The 24,606-nt window shown below is 37.0% G+C and overlaps 1 protein-coding gene across 2 annotated transcripts; it reads right to left on the bottom strand.

Annotated features, from left to right (window-relative positions):
- Positions 1-277: 277 nt before the first annotated feature.
- LOC124154564 (vacuolar protein sorting-associated protein 51 homolog) lies at positions 278-24,538 on the bottom strand. Of its 2 annotated transcripts, XM_046528376.1 has the most exons (16): positions 24,159-24,538; positions 23,937-24,071; positions 20,965-21,066; positions 16,311-16,430; positions 15,439-15,579; positions 12,010-12,162; positions 10,072-10,190; positions 9,755-9,982; positions 9,492-9,585; positions 8,683-8,841; positions 7,920-8,153; positions 6,613-6,762; positions 6,319-6,497; positions 3,312-3,495; positions 1,461-1,573; positions 278-581 (listed from the first exon to the last, which is right to left on the bottom strand). In XM_046528376.1, exons 1-16 carry the CDS (start codon positions 24,237-24,239, stop codon positions 473-475), a joined length of 2,301 nt encoding a protein of 766 aa, XP_046384332.1. In that variant the 5' UTR covers positions 24,240-24,538; the 3' UTR covers positions 278-472. The 2 variants fall into 2 exon arrangements, with proteins under 2 accessions (XP_046384332.1, XP_046384333.1); XM_046528377.1 differs by lacking the exons at positions 23,937-24,071; positions 24,159-24,538 and adding an exon at positions 21,442-21,653.
- Between the last annotated feature and the right edge of the window lie 68 nt (positions 24,539-24,606).

Genomic DNA, 24,606 nt, shown 5'->3' with positions numbered 1-24,606 from the left:
CCATGGTAAAATTTTTCTTCTCTTCTGAACCCATTGCTAATATATTAGTTTCTGGATTGTATCTTATACTAAACTTCAAGGTAAAGTAGTAACTGTAATAATTAGGTACTTAATTTTTAACCAACTAAACAAATGCAAAGGCATTCTTGCTATACTGATTCCCAATTAAAGTATTTTGCAATGATTTATACACTAGTTTATATTAAAACAGCTATATTTCAATATTAAATATATATTCAAACGAATGATATACGTTAATGAGATTTTTACTCCTTAATGACATCAAAGGTAATGATTTTATTACACAGTACCATAAAATATTTCAATTCAAAATATAACAACAAAAATGACAAGCACCTTTCTTGTGGACCACAGCAATATAAATGACAATATCAATATCACTGAAATCAGTGACCCATTCATTCAAAATAATTCATTTATTCAGAAAATACCCCATGGAATGCTTAAAAACTCAGCCTCTTTCGCATATACTGTCAACCACACTTGGCTCCATCAAAACATGATCCAGGCAACGATGTATAGCACTGCGCAGAATCTCATCAAGAAGGAAATGTACCAACCTACATCATAATGAGATAAAAAGAGATTATGAGAATAAAGTAGGCAATTTCAAATGGAAGACTTGATGGCATTCTAAGAAGATGAAAGTGAAATTTCTATCTCCTTAAACTTCCACTCTTATCTTAAAATAATGTCAGCTATCTATCAAGAAATCCAAAATTATTATAGGAATTACATAATAGAAAGGAAACCAACTGAACAAGTATAAAATTATTAGCTTGGCATGAGCTGGAGCAAGACAAAAATAAATTAAATCAGGACATTAATCAAATATTTTGACTTTTGCATCTTCATCATTCTTTAAATTCACTTTCTTCTATCAGAGAGGCCATTGTTTGGGTGAAGAGGCATGCATCAATTATAATAAATAAACTGAAATATCAATATGCAAGTTCCAAGTCCACTTTAAATCACTAGATGACTTGATATGGCTCCCTGCAAGGTCATCATAGTATGCAGCAAGCAACCCAAAAACATTGACCTTACTCTATTTCCACTTTGAACAATTAGATGAAAACACTTCCTCCACTTTGAATTTGTGTTCATGGAAATTTTTTCCTACTTTTAAGGACACATGGAGGGAAATGAAAGGCGGGATTAGAATGGAGTGTTTTCATAATTGATAGAGCATTGACTTAAACAAGGTGAAATATAAAAGCGCTCATCAGTAGTAAAGTCTTTTATTTGTAATCAGGAGATACATATTCTCTAAATTAGTCAGTGTAGTATATACATTGAGTATCGTTGATTCCAGCTATTGACTCTGCACTTGATAACAACTTCAGATTAAAAAAATTATTTCAAATAACTTCCCTTATAGATGTGAACTGAAACTTATTTATAATTATAAAATGGAAAAGAGTGGATTACACACTTACCGTTCATCTTCGACAAATCTGCAAATGTAAAGCTCAAGGTAGCGGGCATCAACTTGGATTTGCTGCAGACCATAACGCCCAAATGTACGCAGTCGAACACACTCTAGAAAAGTCTGAAAAATTACTATGATTAATGCTTTCACTGTGACAGAGAAGACATCATCATATACACTTAATTTTAACCTTTGCTGATTAAGAACATTATTAACCCATTCACGCCGGACGTCGGGTGGAGATAATGGGCATTTTCATGTGTAGAAGACCTGATGTCGGGTATGGCTGTCGCGAATTTTTCAATGTGAACGACCCGACGTCGGCTCTGGCCGACCCGAGGGGAGGGAAGTGACCGCTGAGGTAGCAATTGTCGGATGCATTCAGGCCTGGCATGTGACCCAGCTTACCGAGTCCTTAGGGCCACTCCTCGGCTATTAAGCCCAACCCTCCCACTCTTTCATGGTCATTCTCACCACAGGAATCCGTTGCCAGGTGTTTATATTGTCAATAGTTTTTTCAGTTGTGCTTACTACAATTTTTTTATACTCTGAAATGAATTCTTTGTTTTTTCCTGTGCATAAGCAATTTTTAAACAAAATTTTAGCGTTAAAAATAACGGACTTACATACTTATAGTTTTATTACCTTGTATTTATTAACTTAGCTGTTATTAATGCTAGAAACTTGTTTAAAATTCCACAATGCTTAAAAAAATGTTAGTTATTCTTTTAGAAGAGTAAATTATTGAAAATCAAATATAATGTTTGGTTGAAAAAAAAAATCAGTGGCACTGCAATAGTTAACCGTGGACTCGTGCTATGATAGGGCTAGAGGGTGTAGGCCATTGGCCAGGGTAAGCGACGCGCACCCCGTCGAGCAGGGTCCCAAATCTGAGGGATGAAAATACCCAGGCAACTCACCCCAAAAAACAGCTCTGCACAGAGAGGTTTAAAATATTCTCATGCTACTCGTAGCACAAAAACGTTTTCCAATTCTAGCCACCGGCAGGAAAGGGTTAAATTTATAACATTCACTGTACTCGGAAAACATACAGCAGTGTTTGTGACAAAAGTAAGGGAATGGAAGTAAAAAATATAAAGTCCATCTGTATCAGACAATTGGCAATGATATAGAGTAAAAATTAGAATTACTAATTTTTCAGAAAGACACATCACATGAAGGTACTTCTCAGTTATGAAGAGTGAAACAAAAAATATCTTATACTTTATAAAATTCCACAGTATTTCTTCACTTATCTGGCCTTCATAGTGTAAATTGCATATTTCAATACATGTAATATTACATATATAATTCTTGAACACATTCAGCTCAAAAGATGTTAATGAGCAACCTGCTTTTGTTTCCGGAGTATCAGGACATACATTTGTCATCATAAACACATAATGCAAAATAATACCATTTATACTTAATTCATGCACTTCAGTATTACGGTAGGTTAAAGGTGTTCATCCTAACTCATTACCACAGGATTGTCTATAATGGGTGCATGATCTCCAAGGGGCACAAACATAGCCTTGAAAACACAATCTAGTATTTCTATTAAATAATAATACTCAGGATGTTCACAAATTCATTTTCTTGATTTCTAGTGGCAAATTAAATTATAGAAAAATAACGGAAAGAATTTATTTTCAATTATTTTTCATTTAGTCCATTAAGGCACTTGCTTTATGACCATTCTTATAAAAGACTAAATTTATAGAGTTGACACTTGTTGTTAGAAGCACTTGTCAAATCCATATGAAAAATCCTTAAATTACCTATCCCTCATTACCGAGTAAAAATGAAAGAAAATGGAGGGCTTCACATCAGCCCATAATTTTAAACTCTGATTTACCTCCAAACTTATCTTTATCACTCCAGTCAGAACTGATACTTTTGAAAATTCAGCTGGGGAGAAGGCATCAACTCTCTTATAAAACAAGCGTTGTAAATTTGGCGCCAAGGAGGAATCCAGCTGTGATGGAGCTCCAGACCAAGCAGTTGCCCTTGCTCCCGGCCTCAGTCTCCCCACGCCAACACTAAAACAATGCACATACACGAGCAGGTGAGTTAACCATTATGAGAGCCCAGAGCTCACAGAAATTTTTAAGTTAAATCTATTTTACTTAATTGGATAAATATTGCTAATAGAATAGTGTGATGATTAATAAAATATCCCTCAGAAGGCCGTAAAAATCACCATTATGAACCATTTATCATAAATTTTTCCGGGGGAAGGCCTCCACACCTCCCACTCACTCTGGGGGGTATGCAATACCCCCAAGTCCCCCAGTGTTACTTGTGCCTGAAACCCCCCCTAGCCTTAATTCCTAGCTGCTCCCCTGAAATGTATGACCATATTTTTTGTTGTTAAAATGTTATTTATTCCACAGTAGACTCTTGTTATTAAGAATTTCACGGGACCGAAAAATCGGAGGTTTGTAATAACGAAGTTCGTATGAACGTTTCTTTTACGAATCGTCGGAAAAAATCGTACGTGATAAACGCGATTAAATTACGCGGAAATATATATAAACAGGAAAATTTGGTTCATTTTTGGCATGCGGCATGACGTAATCGAGGGTTGATGTCTTCTCGAGTACAGTAAGTCCGATTAACGAACTAGATGCGTTGCAAGACCTTGTTCCTAAGTTGATAAACTTACAGTCCGGCCGCCGAGAGTTGTCTGATGACAGGCAGAATGGTCTAAGTCGGGGCAGCGTTGCCAGGTAAGAAAGTGAAATGCCTATAAAGGTCTCCATGAAGAATGGAGACGGAAAGGACGACAAGCGTGAAGGACCCAGTGGAAGAATCACTTCTTTTGGGGATTCGAAGAAAGGGCATGTTTTAGTGGATCAGGCTTATTTTGCTGCTCATTATGCATTTGACAACGTTGTATGACTGGGCGATGTTGTGAGGTGCGTTTAGGGGACAGCGATTGGCTGCAAACCGTGCTGGCGCAGGGTTATCCGCACCTCCTATTGTGCCGTCATCGGACAACTCTCGCTGGCCGGACTGTATGCAAGGCATCGAGGAGTGCAGGTATCCTGCTGAATACAACACTTCATAACAATTGTGCGCTAACTCACGATTGTGGCGAACTGATCTAGCTGGGCGTGCAACGCAGCCGGAACCGAAAAAAATCGCTCTCCGCAGCAAGGAATAATGGGCGAAACGCTGAACAGTTCCTAACTTCATACCGCATTCAATGATACTTCATTCAGATTATGCCCGTACGATTTCCTCTACGCCGCACCGCATAGCAACGGCCAAATCAAATAGTGCCAAATTCGAAATTTGAAATTTTTGAATGCTGGCATCTCTGAAAGTTCGTAAATCGAAAGTGCGTAGGAAGAGAACTAACTGAACATCAAATTTACGAGCTGTAATGAGTATGTCACCATGATTCCCCAGAAATGAAGCTTATTATATGACGTTGCGTTTATGGTGAAGAAAGAACCATAAATGACGCTCTTGGTCATAGTACACGAGGAGAACTTAAACGTGGCGTGATAATTAAAACTTAGCGTAGTGAATATCCATCTAAATGCCACGGCTTATGCGTGGAACTTCGTAATAAAGTTCATTTTGTAGCCGCCGGGACAGGGACTGAGGTTCGTAATTTCGTAATAACATTTCTTTTCGTATAGCTTGGATAGGCCTTTTCATCGGGACCAATGATTTGCTTCTTAAAAACGAGAACTTCGTAATAATGTTGTTCGTATTAACGAGAGTCTACTGTATTAACCTAAGTCAACACTTGTAGGTTAAAAATGGTTATTACGCATAAAGCTCTTATGCTTGAAAGCCTCATACAGAAACCTTATCACCTTACTTTCGACACAAATATTTACCTAGTGTGTGCATGAGCTTCTAAAATTTTACGACTATAGATGGGATGTTTTGGTTGATTTTCATACACTTGTTTATATCCATGACCGGACAATAATTGAAAATGTTGTTTCAAAATTAAAGAGGAGCCTCTTTTCGCATGTCTGTTTTTTAATGCATTCATAATGTGTACAATGTAACTTACTTCATCAAAATTGAAATTATTCATCAACAAATTTCATCCTCCAATCATCTGCCGAATCTACCTATCCTCCAACCTTCCTATATAGGCAATGGTTATCTAAGTAGCGCTTAAATATATTAATATGGTCAGCTATGTACAAACAACAATTTTTATCCATCAATTTTAAACATATCCATTGGCAAAAAGTAGCACTAAGCGATTTGTTTTGGTTCATAGTTTGTTGGTGGCCACATTGCTATACAAGTGCTTTGGCCATATTTAGGTACATTTTGGTTTGCTAGTACGGCCCAAAGATGTTCTTGAGTTCATACATGGAACAAACTAATGTGGTACACATGGATTGGAAATCGGTCTGCGTAAGTTCGAAAAAGGCTTTGACACACAGAATATAAGCAAGTTTGGAGGCTGCAATTTGCTTCTGCCATGTGGAGAATGGAATACATTGTAACATTTTATTATTATTTTTCCACTTCTAACTTAACAAATAATTTATAATACTGTGTAACACGTTTTATAATTTAAAACTCAGGAGCAAAAACACGTCCGCACGCCGTGACTATTACAATCCCACTCCCTCTCTTTGCTGTTCACAACAATACCCGTCCACCATCAATTGCCTCATCGTTCCTCTCCCACCAATTGTCACATCAACATTCTCTGACTCAACTCAAATAAAACTCGAAATTAATTGTTACAACATTCAATGTAAATCTAGCAGGAGAGCAAAATTAGGGAAACGTGGATTGAGAAATGGGATATACCAGGAGTAGTCTAACATGATTATATTTTAATTCACCTATGTTGATTAAGAGCCAATGAATTTTACCTATAGGTGCGCCTGCTGGAGTCTGACCCTCGTTTGGTACGCTGGCCTTCTTCATATAATGCTCCAACCTGAGCCTCTACATTGGCCACATCTTCCACAACTCTCTTCATAACAGCTCTCACTGTTCTAGGCTCGAGGGAATGTAGCCAATCACGAGTCTCCACAGATTTTCTAAGCATCTAAGACATCAATAAAGGATGTATTTCCTTAACATTATAAAACCATAAATCCAACTCAATAAATGCCAACAAAAAAATACATGTACTTTTTGCAAAATTTGTATTATTTTTTTACCTGAGAGATAGCTAGGCCTTGTGATCGGACATAATTATTCAGAAGTTGCTGAGCAACGATCTTGAATTTGTTGCATATATCTGTTTCTGAAGTAAGGCTTTCAGTACTTACTTTGCTGTCAACAGAAAAAAACTCTTCAGCTTCATTCATCTATGAAATAAAAGAAACAACTTCATCATAAAATATCAAATGCAATTCCAAAAGATATGTTGTAATATCCACTACCATAAAAAAACATTCACTCAAGAAAAAAATTTGTCGATAATTGAAATGCAACTATTCATAGGAGGTCAGAGGAAATTACATTTTCCTTTAGACCTGTGATGTCGCCCCTTGAAAAATGGGTAGCTGGTCTAAGAAGTGACACAAAAAAAATTTTAACCATACATGTTACAAACATTCTTCTAATCTAGATTTTGAATGAGAGCTCATCAGGTACTCATTCCACAATTGGTGTTTAATAACACCCAAATTTAACTCTATACGTCATCCACATTTGTTCCAAGGTCATAATTAAGCCTTTTAAGAGTATTTATTAATGAAAAATACACTAGGCTCCCATAAGGCATTAGCAATTAACCAGAAGGATAAGGAATTGCTGGAATAGTCAGAAGTCATTTCATAATTTGAGTTTCACTGTTGTGGAAATGTATAGAAAGAGCCTCAGTTGATTACATAGCAATATCAGTGGCTTAATCTGTTCTAACAGCAACCATGCATAATCTCCATTATGTAATTAGATGAGCTCCTCAGAGTTACGACATCATTTTATGGATTGATAAAGACTTTATATTGACTGCAATGTTATCTGAAAACTGCTGCCAGGAAAAAAATATTGAAAAAAGCAAATTTGAATTGAATTAGATTCAAATTTCACCCTGTATGCTTCTGTAGGTCCTTCAATTGAAAGCATCATTTACCTAGTCTCCCCTCATCTTGGTCCCAAAGTTTATTGCACCTTATGGTGGAGACATGTTTTAGTGGCTTTGATTGCTGTCAACCCTCTCATAACTGTTAACATACTTTTTTGACAGGGAGGGTGTGATATGTAGATACTTTTTTACCACATGGTGAGAGTGACAGTCATTAAGCCTGGCCACAGAGAAAGGATTTAGGGCATCAACCAAGGAATTTTTTGAAAAAGGAAAATTTCGATATTAACAAAGAAATATTTTTTACCAGAAACATATATCTAAATGTATGTAGTACTCTTGGAGGTATCCGAAATACTTTTCTATGATAGCATTATGTAAAAATTAAATACATATGGAATACTAAAGCCAATTTTTAATGAAGTTATTACTTACCAACACATGAACACTAGAGCCTGCCAGTTCAAGACATAATTTTGACAAAATGAGAAGAAGTGGAGGGGGCGGGAGAGGATTTCCTCCCTTGGGTTGAGCGGCGCACAGTGATGAACAGACGGATGCAATGTGCTCCAAAAATGCCACCACCAGCCCCTCTCGCACTCCCTTTATGCAGAAAGATTCACGGAATCCAGGCTTGAGGCCAAACGACAGATCTGCTTGTAGAAAAGCCTGTAAAGCATGACAAAAATTCATTACCATGGCTGAATATAAAGTGATATGTACATGTACATATATAAAGAGTGATTTAAACTGAATTTCTGCTTTGCCTATTGTGAGTTGATATTCACCCAGCAGAAAGATGAGAAATTTTTATAATGGAAACTATGAAACAGGTCCATATATACTGCCTTTTTAATATATGTACTTCCTATTTCATGGCTCAGGAGATACATATTCAGAAGTGCAAACTGAAATTAAAAAAAGTGGTGCAACATGTCCTTTAAAGGCCATGTTGTACCACTTTTGGGATATCTATATCTTTTAGGATATACTATCCAAAGTGGTACCACATGTCCTATAAAGAGCATGTTGTACCACTTAGGATAGTGATAGCTAAAGGACAACATGTAGATTATCTAGTAAAAATAAGATTACTCAGATCAGAACTGAAGCAGAAAGTGAGCAATATGAGTCAATAAGTTCCTGTTCAGCAATTTCAGCTGATATTGTAATTGATTGAAGGGTATATGCCTCTCACCAATAGGTCCTGAAGAGCAGCACGAGTTTTCCCAACAATAGATGATATGAGAGATGTAAGCAGGTCTTGAAGGGATATTCCAAGCAAACCTGAGCCTTGTTGGGAATTTTCTTCCGATACTATGACAGGAGAAGGTGGTGCCACAAGACCCAATCTCACCTAAATGCACGATGGACAAAAATATTTTACACATTGCATAGCAAAATTAACAATAAACAATTTTCTAGATTATATTCGATGCTCACTTTAAATTAAGGTTATTTATTAAGTAAGCTCCAATTGGATATAGCTCAATAGTATTAGGTTCAACTATGAGGCAATGATAATGCCTGTGTACTTTGCATGCCAGGATTTTAAAGGTTACAAGAAATTTGAATAGCCTGACATTTGTAAAATAATTAATGCTGCATGACAATATGCAATCTCATTAAGCTGGTCAAACTAAGGAGATGAGATCCTTTACATTTCCAACCAAAATATCTCAACTACTGAGTAGAGGCCAGAGAACAACACCATACTGTTTAAGGAGTGAAAATATAAGTCCATATTTTACAATCAATTTTACATTCTATTAGAATATCCTTAATATGACATATTGAAAGACAATACAGGGATTGACATTTATAGGTATTAAACATAGTTCAACAGCTTCATCCAACCAGACCTTACTTAATGAATACCCTTGAACAAAAAATTTATATCATCATTAAATACACATAATTTTTAGGCAAATGACAGGAAGTAAGTGAAATATTCAAATGAATTCCCAAACTTAGGTTCAAATATTTCAAAATGTGTAAACAATGCACCTGAGTCAACCCTTCGCGGAAGTAAGTCTTTAAGGCTTCCAGGTGAGAAGAACACTGTCTATGCCCAGCTTCTAGTACCACTTCCATCCCAGACCTGTAATTGAAATAATGTACAATTACACCCTAGCAGAATGCTAAATTGGAAGATTTATTTAAAAAAATAATGGAAAGATTCCCAAATTCCGTATTCCAAGTAAAACATAATATGTAATAACTCTCCACTTTAGTACAGCGCAATTACCCAATTTAGCACAGTGACTCACCTTGCAAGATCTTTTTCCAAAGAAAACAAAGTATCAATGGCTTGGAGACGACGATGAAACCTATCCAACGCACGTACCAAAAGAGCACCTCCGCGTGGACCAATAGCGACTCCGTCACCATCTGTTTGCTCAAGCTTAACTCGCTTTTGTACCACAGAGAAGTAACTTTCCATGTGTTCTCGAACAAAAGCACCCAGCTGTGAAATGGCGGCAGCATTTTTGGATTCACTATGAAAATATTTACATGATATAACTAATAAGGAAAATCAGCACTCCTCAGAACCAAAAAAATAGCCATGTATAAAATAATTCTATACCTATTGTTTTCCACATCAGCCTTGCTCTTTGGGAGGAATATATCATTGTATGAAGCAACCACCAAGCATATATCACTAAGAAAACCACTGCTTCCCATATCCACAAACTCAATGATATCCTGTTTAAAGAAAAGTAAGAGATGTATGAATGAAACAAATCAAAGATTTTGAAGAGTAAAAATATGAAAAAGGAAAATAATTTTAATTTGTGATAAAAGCTTAGCAAGCAAACATGTGGTGTGATTTCATGGTACATACTGGAAGATACTTATATGAAATACATGAATAAAAAGTATCTGCATGTCTACTTTACTTAACTTTATTAGCAAAACCACTACAGTTAATAAAATAACCTATTTATCATTACATATTTGCTATTTACTTAATTCGTTTCTATTATCAATATCAGATGCAAATAAAGAGTCTGCCATGACTTAACACTTCAAAATATTCACATCATTTCAGCATATGTTGAAAAAAGAAAAGTGTCAATAAATGCAAAAAAATTGGGGAACAGAGGAAATGAGAAATTCAGGAAATGGAAAAATTTTAACTGGAACTTTTTTTATGCTGAATGACCAAATCATAGCACCACTTTTACTTATCATGAGTATTTTCACTTCAATTACCTAAAGTGCTAATGTTCTTAAAGCTTAACTTGACTCTAATGTTATGGTCACCTTATGTCGGTTTTTGTCAATGGGACATAAAATTTCAAATAGTAATCTTCATATCTTACACTTGTAAGCGACTCCGAGATGATTAGATAATTTTTGCCAATGGGTGACAGCACTTGTTACCTTTGACTTTCGGTTACATAAATTTTTTTATGCTGCCAGTAACTTGTTCAGTGAATCAGTCTCATGAACAGATTAAGGTAAGAAGGACTGGACACAAGCAGTGGCGGCTGGTGGTTATACATCCAGGGTGTGCATTAGAGAAGATATACGATGATGAAACAATAGAGAAGAATCATGATGATGCATGAAGTTCAAATGAATGCTGCTAAATGACACTGAATGCAATGATGGACTGGGATCCTGAGGGCAGGTAGTCTATGTGGCAGCTACACCACTACACTACCAGTGAGTTACTCACCAAATGTGCACGTGTGCACTCGCATTGTGTTGAGTCTGCTCCCAGCACCAATTTGAACATGGCATGCCCCCCCCCCCCCACTTACCTCGTCCCTCCCAAGCACCCTCAAGTGATCGCACAGACCGAATATGCGGCCAGCATGATACCATGGGATCACACACTTATAGAGCAGTGAATGCACCAAGGAGATAGCTGTAGCTTCGGGAGTTTCATATCCCATCTACATGGGAACAGGATTTTTAGCTTTCTCGTTGTTTAGGGATACGTTTTCTTTTATAATGCATTCATCTTTGGGTGTGCACTTGCTAACATGCATATATGCATGCGCCGCCACTGGACACAAGTGAAAAATTTATCGCTATGAACAATGCCAGCACATGCTGCCACGCATGTGCTGGCACTATCATTTGTCCGGAGGGGAATTCTTAATACTTAATATTTAAACAACAGATGAGTACAGAAAAATCAGTTCAGTTGTATTCAGAAAGGATTGTACGTGTCTTGTTTTCACATATGTATTATTTAACTGCAGCTATCCAGCACACAAGCACCAGCCACCACTAGAAGAATGTAATTTGATATTTTTATGAAGACTAAATGTAAGCCATTCCATAATTCAACTGAATTAACTTCGACCTTGCTTATGAAGCCATCACCAAATTCATCTAGGAAAATGTATGTCCACCACTGAGGCATGTGCCAGTTCATAAGAAGTTGAACAGAGGCTAAATATGATGGATAAGAACTCCGCACTTCTCCAAATGCATTTGATTTTGTTACAAATGGGATGTGAGCATGAAAATGGATAGTTATAAATAGCCAAATTTAAGAATACACTACCTGATCACCAATTTCCAATCGTTGGTGTAGTAGGGTAAGTTGATCATGTAGGCGCAGAGTGGCATGGGAGAGAAACTTAGATCTTAGAACCTCAGAAGGCTCACCCAAGCGCAAGAGTAGCTCCACTGATTCAGTGAGTTCTCTGGCAGATGCCTGAAAATACAAAATTATACAGTAAATCAATTAACAACTAATATGTAGAGTAAAGTGGAAAAAATGCATTACCTGAGTACGAAACACATATCTTGTCTTGAAACACGTGTCTTGTAAACTGAAAGCCTATTTGCCATAGAAATGTTTCCTTATGTAAAATTCTGATGGCAAACTCATATTTCGAAGCATATGGCATATGCCCTCATTTTATGTGGGAACTGAACTTCGAGTTACAAATCAGATGGTTTTCGTAAATGGTTTATTCTGGGTCTATTAGAAATGCAAGTTATTTCATTCCTCCTTTTCCAAGTCCATCCCAAGCTTTCACTGAAATTGAAACGCTTTGACAAAATAACAGACTTCCTCCATCAAAATGGAAAATATCGGTCAATGTGTCATCATATAGTATGGACCAATTACTACACATCGAATATTTGTGTGTAGATACATACGTAGACTGAGTCTGCGCGTGCCTGACCTTGAAACATGATTAACATATTGAATTTGATTAGTCAATTGTAGTATTATTATCAAGATTGAGATATTTTTAAGGTTTCATGGTGAAATTCATGGCTTTTTCCAGGTTTTTTCACGGTAGACGAAATTCATGGCTTATTCACGATTTTAAGGTTGTCACGGTTGAGTGGGAACCCTGGACGTGACTACACAGCCTGGTGCCTGACGTTTTAGTTTCAAACATTGCGCAGCGGTTTTGAAGCATTCGTGCAAACCAATTTTTAGAATCCGTGATCTCACAGACACGGGTGCACAGTTTTCGGGAACCAGGCATTACATGGAGCAATAAACGGGGGAATTACACCGATTACAATCACATTACCACTGCTAAAAAGATAGCAGTCAGTAATGATAGCAGTGAATGATTCAGGAGAGCAACCTAAAATAACAGACAATGTCCAAAAATAATATTTAACTGTCTGATTTACATGAATTATGAAAATAACATGAAATGTAAGTGAAAGTTTGGATTATTCGTGTTTTCCGATTATTCGTGCCACCTCTCCCCATCATTAGCCATTAGGATAATCGGGAGTACATATGCTGAATAAGCTCTCTCTCTGGTGCATTAATATTTGAGAAATGGATGAACTGTGATTCGGCCACATTTAAACATAAACCATTTTTTACACTGCACTCATATAGGTTTTTTATCACTTGGTCCCCTAAATTTAATTATTCATCACATTTTGGAGCATGCATATAGAAATGGGATCTTCAGCATAAATTACGGGTTTCACATTGGGCATTACAGTAAAAAAATTCCGGCAGATCTTTTATAAAAAGTAAAAATAGTATAGGCCCCAAAACTGAACCCAGCAGAACACCTATGATATAATATGTACAATAGAATCTCGTTATTACGAAGCTGACGGTAGCGAAGAACCGGAGGTTCGTAATAATGAAGTTCCCATGAACGTTTCTTTTTGGAACGTTCATTATTGCGGAGTGCAGTTATCCTGCAGAATGCAACACTGCATTACAATTGTGCGTGACCTCACTATTGTGACAAACTGATCTAGCTAGGCGTGCGACACAGCCGGAGTCAGAAAAAATCGCTGGCTGCGGGAAGGAAAAACAGGCGCAACGCTGGACAGTGCCTGACTTCACATCACATTAAGTGATATTTTGTTCAGATTATACCCAAAGTGGGAGTTCCTTTATGCCACATTGTCGCATCTACCAACTCGAAAGGCACCAAATTTAAAATTTTGGGCACGCTTGAATTTTAGCTGTATGTCCTATTTATGAGCGGCAATAACAGGGTTCCCACTCTAACTACATTATAAAATTCACGGTTTTTCCAGGTTTTCACGGTCTAAATGTCATAAAATTCACGGTTTGTAGATAACGCATTTTAGGCAGAAATATTGATCACACAACAATCATCAGCCGCACATTTACTACAAATTTAACAAGCACAACACATACCTTGAATGCAAACACAGCAATGACAGCGCTGTCTCTCATGACGTCACCTATCGTTAGCAAAATTCATGTCCGGCTAAAAGGGTGTGAGTGGGAAAATGGAGAGAGCAGGGTGGCAGGGAAGTGAAGAAGTGCCTGATTTTTTGCCAGGGTTAACATCTTCCAATCGCAGGCTTAAGGTCAATGTGCTGTCATGGCTCACAGACCAATTAATAATTGCGCTTCGAATACACGTGTGCAGGTAAATGCGTGGACATTGCCTGCACGTGAATGACCTTGAAACATGATTGAAATATCGTTTTTTTTCTTTTAATCCGTATATCGTAGTTCTACAATCAAGTTTGAGAGATTTCTAAGGTTTTTTGACGAAATTCACGGCTATTTCCAGGTTCTTTCACGGAAGACGAAATTCACGGCTTATTCACGGTTTTAAGGTTTTCACGGTTGAGTGGGAACCCTGAATAAGTGGGTCACCATGATTCCACAGATATGAAGCTTGTTACATGATATTGGGTGCATACTGAAGTATCTCCTACTGAAGAAAGAACCATAATTGACGCTCTTGGGCACAGTGCACGTGGAAAACTAAAACATAGCGCAATGGTTGTAATGTAGCGTAGTGTATATCCACCTAAATGCTGTTGCTTATTCGTGGAACTTCATAATTAAGTTCTTTTTTGTAGCTGGCGGGACCAGGATTGAGGTTCATAATTTCGTACTAATGAAAATTCGTAAAAACGTTTCTTGTACCATAGATAGGATAGGCCGTTTCGTCAGCACCAACGGTTTGCTTCGTAATAACGAGTCTACTGTATGTATTTTGTTGATTTTTGTGGCTGATGCGGTTTACCTAGATACATGTATTTCATTGATATAGAACAATTGCCTTCATTTTACAATGGATATGAATATAAAATTTTTTGGAATCAATTGACTTATTATCATTATTATTTAAATTACTATCATTATTATTTCCAACAGCACTGTATTGAGAATCTGCAGCAGGTAGAAATGCTTTGCCTAACTCATAAGGTTAATTGAACATCATTTGATGGTGTAGAGTTGATGATTATATAGAATAATCCTTATTTTTAACAATTGAAGAGAAATTTGTAATTAATGAGGACGGGACACTGCTAAAATGTGTCATAACATTACATCTCCAAAAGAATAGCATTCTCTACTGCAATCTTTGCAGTCACACAGCCCAACATCTTTCCATCCTTTTTCTGAAAATTCATAACCCAAATATTTACTACAAAAATTGATCCCACAGAGCAGATATTTAATTTTTTAAATACCAGCTAAAAAATATGTAAATGATTTAATCACCTCTCGACTATTAAACTGAGCACGTAGTTTTTCTCTAAGCTCCTCCAAAATATCATGGCAGTCCTTTTGTATGCCTTGAAAAGATGGAGTGTCCCCATATGCTTCAAGCACTCTCTGAGCTCGTGTGTAGTCTCTAACAGCCTATTATAAAAAGAGAGAAATCAAATAAATCACCATCAAGATATAATCATAACATAATCATCAAGATATGATCATAACATGGACACAGCTCTGATCCAGGAGCTCCCTTCCCCCAATTATGATATACCAATCCCTTCCAAAGCCATTTTACAAATTTTTCTCACAACCCTCCCCAAATAATAGCTGATTCCCTCAAAATTTTTCTCAACCATACAAATTCCACTATACATCCGTGGGTTACCTTGAAAAGCTACACTTGAATAGTTGCATGCACGATGAATGAGGAAACCTTTGCATTTGAAGAACTTCAAACTTTGATTATTGCCTAAAAGTTGGTAACATAATGATTACACAAACACATTTTTATTGATTGCCTCTCTCATTCAGAAGGAACACAAAGCAAGCTTCTTACACACTCAATGTTTGGCATGTTGTAATAAATAACTCAAAACTTCCACACAAAAGAACCCTGCACCAAAGCATCAAGAGGACTGATACGCTAAAAGGGAGTCACGCAAATTTCAAAATGTGACTCCAGTGCCACTCCGATAAATTATTTCTTTCTCTCATTTCAAGAAGTATTACAAAGCAGGCTTCCTACAGATTCAATTTTCGGTTCATTCAAGTTCTTATAAAAACCTCAAATACTCTATCTATGTATCTGAAACATTGGACAGAGATTTTACATCAGCTATTTTCACAATTACATACAACTTGATAAACATAATTACCTGTGAGTAATTTCCCTCTTCAATTTTGCTTTTTAGCTGAGATGGCAGACGAAACAGGAACTGGAGCTTTTTCAGAAGAGAATGAACTCCTGAGAGTTTGGTTATCTTTTGCCTAGTATCCTGAAAAATAAAGAAAGGTGGTAATCTTTAGAAAATGAAGTCATACATATAAACATACAAAAGGATAAGTGACATATAATTATGCATACCTATCTGCCATTCACATGGGAGAAAAATCACCTTGTATCAACCACAAATTTTTTCGGCCTTGAGCATAGACATGAGTGGTTCTTTCAGAAAAAGTTATAGAGCTGAAACTCTAATATCATCACCTACTCATAAGGCCTGTTTACACGATACATTAACACGTACGAGTTAATGTACGTTTGAGTGAAAGATTTTTGTGGACCGGAACGGAACATGTACGAATCCATGAACCAAATTAGAACAGGTTCTATTTTCTGCGCATGCATTCGCACAAGTTGGGTGGTTACACGGTGCATTTTGGAGTTCATTCTCACGTTCATACATTTAGACATTAACCCGTACGTGTTAATGTACCATGTAAACAGGCCTATAGAATGTGAGTGGGAACTTTTCATGCTCACATTTTTTCTTTAAAAATTACAAGAAAGGCTGAATGAAGAAGATTTTGTTTTTGTGTTATCTTTCCCTTCCATCTGCTGAATTATAGCACAGGTTCATAATGAAGCACTTCAAAAACAAAATCACTTTGATGATTGTTATCTAACAAATGTATAGCAAATTATGAAGTAGTCTTTCTATTTCTCAGGCAGGCTTGGTGTTCTTTCACCCGTTCTTGAAATTGTCACCCTGTTTGCCCAACATACACCGCATTGCATTCACCGTTTAGTCTATACACCTATACATAGAGTTCACCTGATGATGACGTCTAACGTTGAAACCATGGTCGTGAATAAATATTAATGTGAAAGCACAAAGTTCTTCTTTTTAATTTAGGTATTTTATTAAATAATTTATTTTGTAACTTATTGTTGGAGTGGTGTGGCTAATAAATCAACCTCCTTGTCTTCCCTCCTGTAAGTGTCTTCATTTTCAGAGTCACTTTCCGTGAGCTATATAATGATAAATGAATGAAAATAACGAAGAACATTAAACACAATGCTCTTCGCGCTACTGCGAAGCAGCTACGCTCGGATGTTACTCTTTTAAATCAGAGGTATCCAAAACTATATAGGTTGTAATACCCAAAAGTAAATACGGAGTTGGGGAAAAGGGTTAGGGTTTGATAAGAAAGGGATCGGAAAAGTACTGAGAGGGAATAGGTGGAGGGAGGGAGTCAGTGCTGATGGGAATGCAAAAGGTGAATAAAAATTTTCTGGAAAGGAGGTGGAAAAGGATTGAAGTGGAAGAATAAGGAACAGTAAATTATAAGTTGGATTTGAATGGAAGAATCAAAGAGCATCAAGAGAACGCACGAGATTTGGCAACACAGCCAGCACATTCACGAAAGTTGACACGACGGAGGTCTGAGAGCGACTGAAATTCCGAAGTGATAGGCCACGCCTACTGTCTGCTGATTGGTAGAGGGAAAGTCACGTGTAGATTAACTTTCCCTCCTCTCACCCCAACTCGGTTAAGCCACACCAGCTCACCCGCAAAGATAAAGTGAACAGACCTTATAACTAAGGCTGATTAAATTTCTGCATCTAATCACCATGTCGGGTGGTTGGAAACATTTGGCACATAACTTGATAGGGGAGGTAGGTGCAAGATTTCTCTTTTAAGAATAAAGTTGATAATTTTTTTTACAATGCGGTGTAAAACCTTATGCCAAGCAATGTGAAAAACACGAAGTTTTCTTCTAACCATGTTATCAATATGTGAAAAATAAAACATTTTTATCGTTTAATAAAAAGTAATACAAACTATCGATAGAAAAGAAATTTTCACTATAACGGCTTCTAAACATGTTCATTCTTGTTACGGCATCCTTAAAATTACTTATAAAAAAAAACACAACTACATATATACTTATACTTGAGAAAAATTTCTCAAAAGATAGGAAAACATTTTTAAGATCATTTTATGTTAATTTGACAGACGTCTCTGTTTGTTGCATGTCTTCATTTTCTAAGAGTTCTATCCTTTTCGATGGCATCATTTCCATTGGGGAGGGCTAAACTCTTCCATCACACCACCAAAAAAAATGCAGAAAGAAAGAACGATGATGCGACCTCAAAATCAAACAGCGAAGAAAACGTGTGACCGGGTGGCTGGCGGTGTTGCTGTTGAGGGGAGGGCCAGGAGGGGGGGCAAAGAAGTGACGGATGACTCGCGGAAGAAGGAAGGGTGTTTACGATGACTCGAAACGACTGCACGTTATCGAAAAACTGGCTGCAAGGTCTCACAATTTCCCAAATTGTAGCTTTGATATACGATGCGTGGCATATGTGAAGCCTTTGCTTGCAGGTGAAGGATTATATTTTGCTTTGGTCGGTAGTATTTTCTTTACATGATTTTGCGCCGTGGTGATGGTCATTGAAAAAAATTAAATTTGGAAAAATTATGCAACAAGTATCTCCTCTAGGAAACCTGATAAAAGACTCGTCTTCATCTCAAGGCACAGATTTAACCTTTATTACTATTCTGAGTCAAGAAACCATCATGTACCTATGACGAGGGAAGCACAAACTGGTTAATAAAAAGGGTCTGCATCGCCTTCCGTGACTGTCCTCGGGTACCCCCTTAAGCAATGCTCATGGGGACAAACTTGCTTTACTAACTACATGCTCCGGTAGGATACGAGCCTATAAGTAATGATTACTTCGGAAATCAATGAGTATATTTCAAGTGAGAGCAACATTTTTTAAATGCACAAATTAAATTAAAAAGTAAACAAAATGTAATCAATAACGGTAATTCAGTTTCTCCCTAGCTCTAACTTCACCTTGTCCACCAATGTAAACAAAAAAATTGCTATTAATGCCAATTGAGGTAGACAAGCCAGTTTTGATGTGAGGCATGCTGTGGAAGCAAAGGAATACAGAGGCAGGCAAGTGTGCTGCCGAGTGCCAAGCATCACGACCACACTGCTGGATTGTAGAACTAAATAAAGCACCTAGCCATGATGGGAATATAAAGCAATTATCTGTGATTTCAATGTACATATATTGCAGCTTGAGGTTGATTGAAATATTAATCAATTTAGACAACACTTTGAAATATCAACTGATACAGATGATAAACAAAGATTCTATTTTCTTTGTACTTGTACCAATTGACTCACACAGAAATTTAATGGATACATGGACAAATGTTAGAAAAAAGAATGAATAGCATATCGATGGCTAAGTTCCAACAACACACATCTCAAAAACAGCTGATTTTCAGGAGAGCAAAAAAACGATTAATATTTGTTTTTGCACACTAAAATTAAAAACCAAAAGTCATAAAATTGAAAAAGAAGCATTCATTTGCAAACAAAGAGTTGTTTTTTTGCTTGTATCTTATTTTTTTAATGTTATTACACTTTGTTTCAGATACCTCTCTCGCTCTGGCCGAATTTGAGATACGTGTTGTTAGAACTGAGCCATCGATATGTAGTACATAATCCAGAAATGGCAGATTTCCATTTCCAAAAATATGCATAAATATGTTGTTTTGTGACATCTCAGAATAGCCAGCTTTGTCAAACTATGCCTCGCAATTCATTCCTTTCACTCTAAAGGACGGCTAAACCTTCCTCTTTGTTGAAAAAAATCCTTGTTCCACCTTTTCAATATGATGGCAAAGGTGGAGACTCTATTGTCACTCACTGACTCAGCACTCAGTCACCAGGAGACTCAATCGACACTGATAGTCATCTCCTGACTATGGTCAATCATCTCTTGTCAGAAGTCAGTCACAATGTTGCCGTCAGTAGAAGCTGTAGAGTGGGCCATATGGCCCCGGGCGCTACCAATGCGCTTTGCTATCCACCCATCTAATCACCAGCAGCTCCTTTCCTTCCCGAGACTTTGGTAACATTCTAAATTTTGGCTATTCTAGGAGCTTAAATTCATTACCTACTGTTTTTTCGTTGAATTAATTTGCAATTGGGATTTTTCATGGAAATAAACTTGGGGTAAAAACTTTAAATATTTATGTGTGATTATTTCCTTCCCGACACATAAGGCAAGAACCCACACTTTAACATACGATCCACATCACAACTAGAGTTCAGTACAGGCCGTTCCATTCATCACACATAAATGGTGCAGAGAATGACAGAAAAAGGAGGACTCAAAATGCAGAAAATATGGTACAATGTAATAATAAAGGTAAAAAAAAGTTCAAATTCTTCAAAATGAAAATGCTACTAACACTGACTATGTTACCTCCTAAAAGAAAATTGCTCTCAGTATAGAAGGTTGTACGTAACACAAGCAAACAATAGACTTTGCAACATTTTCAAATATAAAGGAAAAATTTTTTCATCTGATATTCAGCTATTTGTATAGCTACAAAATATTTCAAATTTACATGGCCTTCTTGCCAGAAGCAAGCCAATCAACTCAAGAACAAAACATAAGAGGTAAAAAAGGCATTTATGCAGTGTGCAGTGAGCATACTCCACTTCTTCCAGCATTTACAGTAACTTTAATTATGTACCAATAATTACACATTTTACCTGCAGTGTAGATGATATCTGTTCGGAAAATACTGTAATAGACTCCATATTGGTAGCAAGAAGTTCCATTTCATCTTCCATTTGCTTGAAATCACTTTTCATCTAAAAAAGCAAGGAAATTACTGTTACAAATATAAATAGATAACTATGTACTGATTGCAAAGCATGCACGTCATAATGCAATGAAGTTTTCTCAATGAAAATACTCAAAACATGGGACTCTGTTCCTCTCTACAAGGGACAAAACAAAGATTCAAATCCAAAGATCGGTGATACAAATTCCCTGTGATTTTTTTCAAGCCATTTAATATGAATATTTTTGCCATTCATTAAGAAAATTTGAAGGTAATACATTTAGAGGAAGTAACTCCTATCAGGTCCATTGATTTCTATTCAAACAGTGGACAGTCTGACCAGGCTCAAAACCTGAGAAGCTGTAATCCAACAGATTTCGCAGGAAAGCACCAGCTCTTATACATTAGCAAAGAGTGGCTTCAGGGATGATTATAGGTTCAGCATTGGTTGTGGCTCTACATTGGCATAGGCACTCTTCAAGGTCTGTTCACTTATCTTCCTAATCTACTCTTATTGAATTGCAGCAACCGTTTGTGTTCTGATATCCTGGTTTCATTAGGCTTGCATAGGCTGCATTAGGCTTGGATACCCAGAGAAATCTGCCGTAGCCGACCACTGCATTAAAAACAATCATACCATCAAGTTCAATGAAACAAAAATCCTCTGCAAGGCAAAGGGATATTGGGACCGTCTTACAAAAGAGGCCATCGAAATACGAATCGCAAATAATAAAATGAATAGGGACGCGGGTTTCAACCTCAGCAAATCGTGGAACCCCATGATAAAAAGAATGAGTAAGCTGAGAGGAGGAAAGAAACCTACAAAACTGACCAATCACAGACGACTTGACCTCCCCAACGGTGTGTATAAGCCCGGCAATAACCAGGTCCATCATTCGCCCTGAAGACGATGGCAGAGAAGGCCATTGAAATGTTGGCAGCAATGTCCATCCTTACCTGGCTGATTTCCCGTGAAGATTTTATCAACAGCATTCGCCGGGAAAGCACCAAATCATTCTTCATATTGATATGTCAGGCAATGCTCAAAGGAAACTTAGTATATAGTAAAGCATCCATAAAATGCCCATGGAATTAAATATAAACCCTTACCTTCCATCCACACGTTTACATTGCTCAGAAAATGCCAAAAAAGCACTATAAAATCCATCTTAGGGAACAATCAACAACACTTCAGGAAACCTCACCAAGGCAAAAAGCATTCACTGAATGCTTGGGCAACACCTTTGAATCTTTAAGAAAACCTCACTAAATAGCTAAAGCATTCAAAATTGTGTGTACTTGAAACCCTAATTCATCTACGGACCAACATTAACAATGCCTTGCAGAAGCTAAAGAAAATATTTTGGAATTCCAAATGCCTTTCCAAAAAACCACCAGGATAATAAATCCCCCAAAACTTTTTCCGACTATGGCCTTCAAATAAAATGTGTGTCATAACTAAAAATATCTTTCCTCTAATCAGTACGTCCTTAATGTGTATCAGGGAGGTGGGTGGCAGGAACATTAGTGGATAGAGTATTAGGCTATTAACCAAAGGGTTCCACATAAAATTCCTCAGCAATGCCTAGTTATAAAATCAAAAAATAATCCCAAAATATTCTCCATATTACTGTAATTAGGATTCCCCAAACCCACTGTTTTCTAGGAAAGATTGAGCTACATGAGAATCTTAGGAATGCATCTGCCAGATTTATTCTACAGTGGACGTATTGCAGGCTAGAATCTCCATCATTATCAGCTTTTCTCAAACACAGGGGAGGCAAACCTCTTTACATTCCATTCTATGATGGAATAGATTCTACCTAATTTATTTGGATGCTATAAATGCTGTCAACTTGTAGCAGGGATGTCAATCAGGCTTGTGAATTCCATTTTATGTTAATAGATATTATTTTTTAATGAAGTATGGACGAGGAATCATTTTAAAGAGCATCAAAGCAATGTAATGCTGCTATATTAAAAAATGTGTTTTAATAAAAAATAAGGTGCAGAATCAAATAACTGAGAGTTTATGTTGTGAACGTGGAAAAATACAGACAAAATTTGAAATTATAAAAAGGGTGCACTATCAGCTGAGATTATGCCTGATCTATAGTAAGTCTAACCCATGATAAATCAGCTGCTAGTTGATAAATCAGCATGATAAAGCACCCCCTAGGGGTGTACTGTAAAGCTTTTAAAGTGAACCTTAAACCATCATTTCAACATGAGGGGTAGAGATTCTTGGTATTATAGCCCAAAAGAAAGAAATTTGCAAGAAAGAAATGGCACAGATTGCTATAGAAAGATGGGAAAAAGAAAGAAAGAAATAACACACATGGGTATATTGCGAACTGGGATTCCTCACAGGGATTAACCTTGATGACATCGCAGTAAACTAAGTAGAGAAAGAACAGACATTTCCTGATTGGTAGATTCCATTTATAGTGAACTAAAAAATGTTATACCCAAACCAAATATTACATGTATGCTAATTTAAAATCTCCACAGGAATCAAAATTTAAAAAAATGAGAATGAAATAAAGGGCAACAGAAGACCATTACATATATGGGTGCACGGTGGCTTAATAGAAAGGGTGCTTTTCCGCGGACCAGAGTTTCTGGGAGAAGAAAAATTTGGACACTCATTCCGAAAAAAAAGTTCAAGGTGGCCCAGGGAGAGGAACAGGCCCCCAAACCCTGAATGTGAGGTATACACACGTATGCCTGGTCGGGGTGAGCTCTACCGTCACCCATTTACATCAACCTTAAGGTTGAAGCACAGAATGAGCATGAATTAAAATGAGGCAGCCAAGCAGAAGGCAGCTTTCCTTACATCCCTGATTACATTTTCATATCCTGTAACCAAAAATTAACTCTCCAATGGGGTTACTGTACCTTTCTTATAGTGTCGGTGGCTAAAATGAATTTGTTGTAATTCTCATATACTAATGTTTGCATTTCTGAATGTAAAGCTTGCGTATCCTTGATGATTTCATTTTCTTTGTCCATTATTTGCTTCAAGGAACATTCCTATAAATAAAGTTACTCATTACAAACAAGGATTCTCCTTATACCACATACACCAATGCTATTAACACAAAGCAAAAATGTGTATACCTTAAGTAGTTTCTGAAAATATTCATCTGGCTTAAACCCCTGGCCATCTATATCAAAAGGATTCGAGCCCGAGTCCGACATGGCGATGACTAATCGACTTCCGCGTTAAATAGTGGGTGCACTTACGATGTAATACGGTTTATATGAATTATAAAACTTCCATAAATGCAAATTTGAAGAAAACTTCAGTAAACAAGATACAATGAGCATTTCGTTCCAATTAAAATACTAGAAAACCTCTTCCCATCGATACCACATTTTGTAATCACATGCTGACAAGTATGAAAAGCCAAAAATTCGCCTGAACCAAGAAAATATAAAATAGTTGAACTAGATAATTAGCATAAAGCCTATCTGCATCACTCCGCAGTCGTAGACCATCGCAGACGGATTTTGTTTGCAATTTATCGCATTTCGTCATTCATTTGTTCCCATCATGGTTCGGGTC

The sequence above is a fragment of the Ischnura elegans genome, chromosome 2 (genome assembly GCF_921293095.1).
Source record: "Ischnura elegans chromosome 2, ioIscEleg1.1, whole genome shotgun sequence".
In the NCBI taxonomy this organism is placed as follows: Eukaryota; Metazoa; Arthropoda; class Insecta; order Odonata; family Coenagrionidae; genus Ischnura; species Ischnura elegans.
Note: the sequence above shows the minus strand (reverse complement) of the source record. Positions and strands in the feature narration are given on the sequence as shown.

Excerpts from the sequence above, each read along its gene's own strand:
- LOC124154564 (XM_046528376.1), bottom strand. The coding sequence starts at position 24,239 with ATGTCGGACTCGGGCTCGAATCCTTTTGATATAGATGGCCAGGGGTTT. Across the intron at positions 16,431-20,964 it reads AGATATCATCTACACTGCAG|GATACTAGGCAAAAGATAAC; the intron begins GTAAAATGTGTA and ends TTTATTTTTCAG. Across the intron at positions 8,842-9,491 it reads TCCGCGAAGGGTTGACTCAG|GTGAGATTGGGTCTTGTGGC; the intron begins GTGCATTGTTTA and ends TCGTGCATTTAG.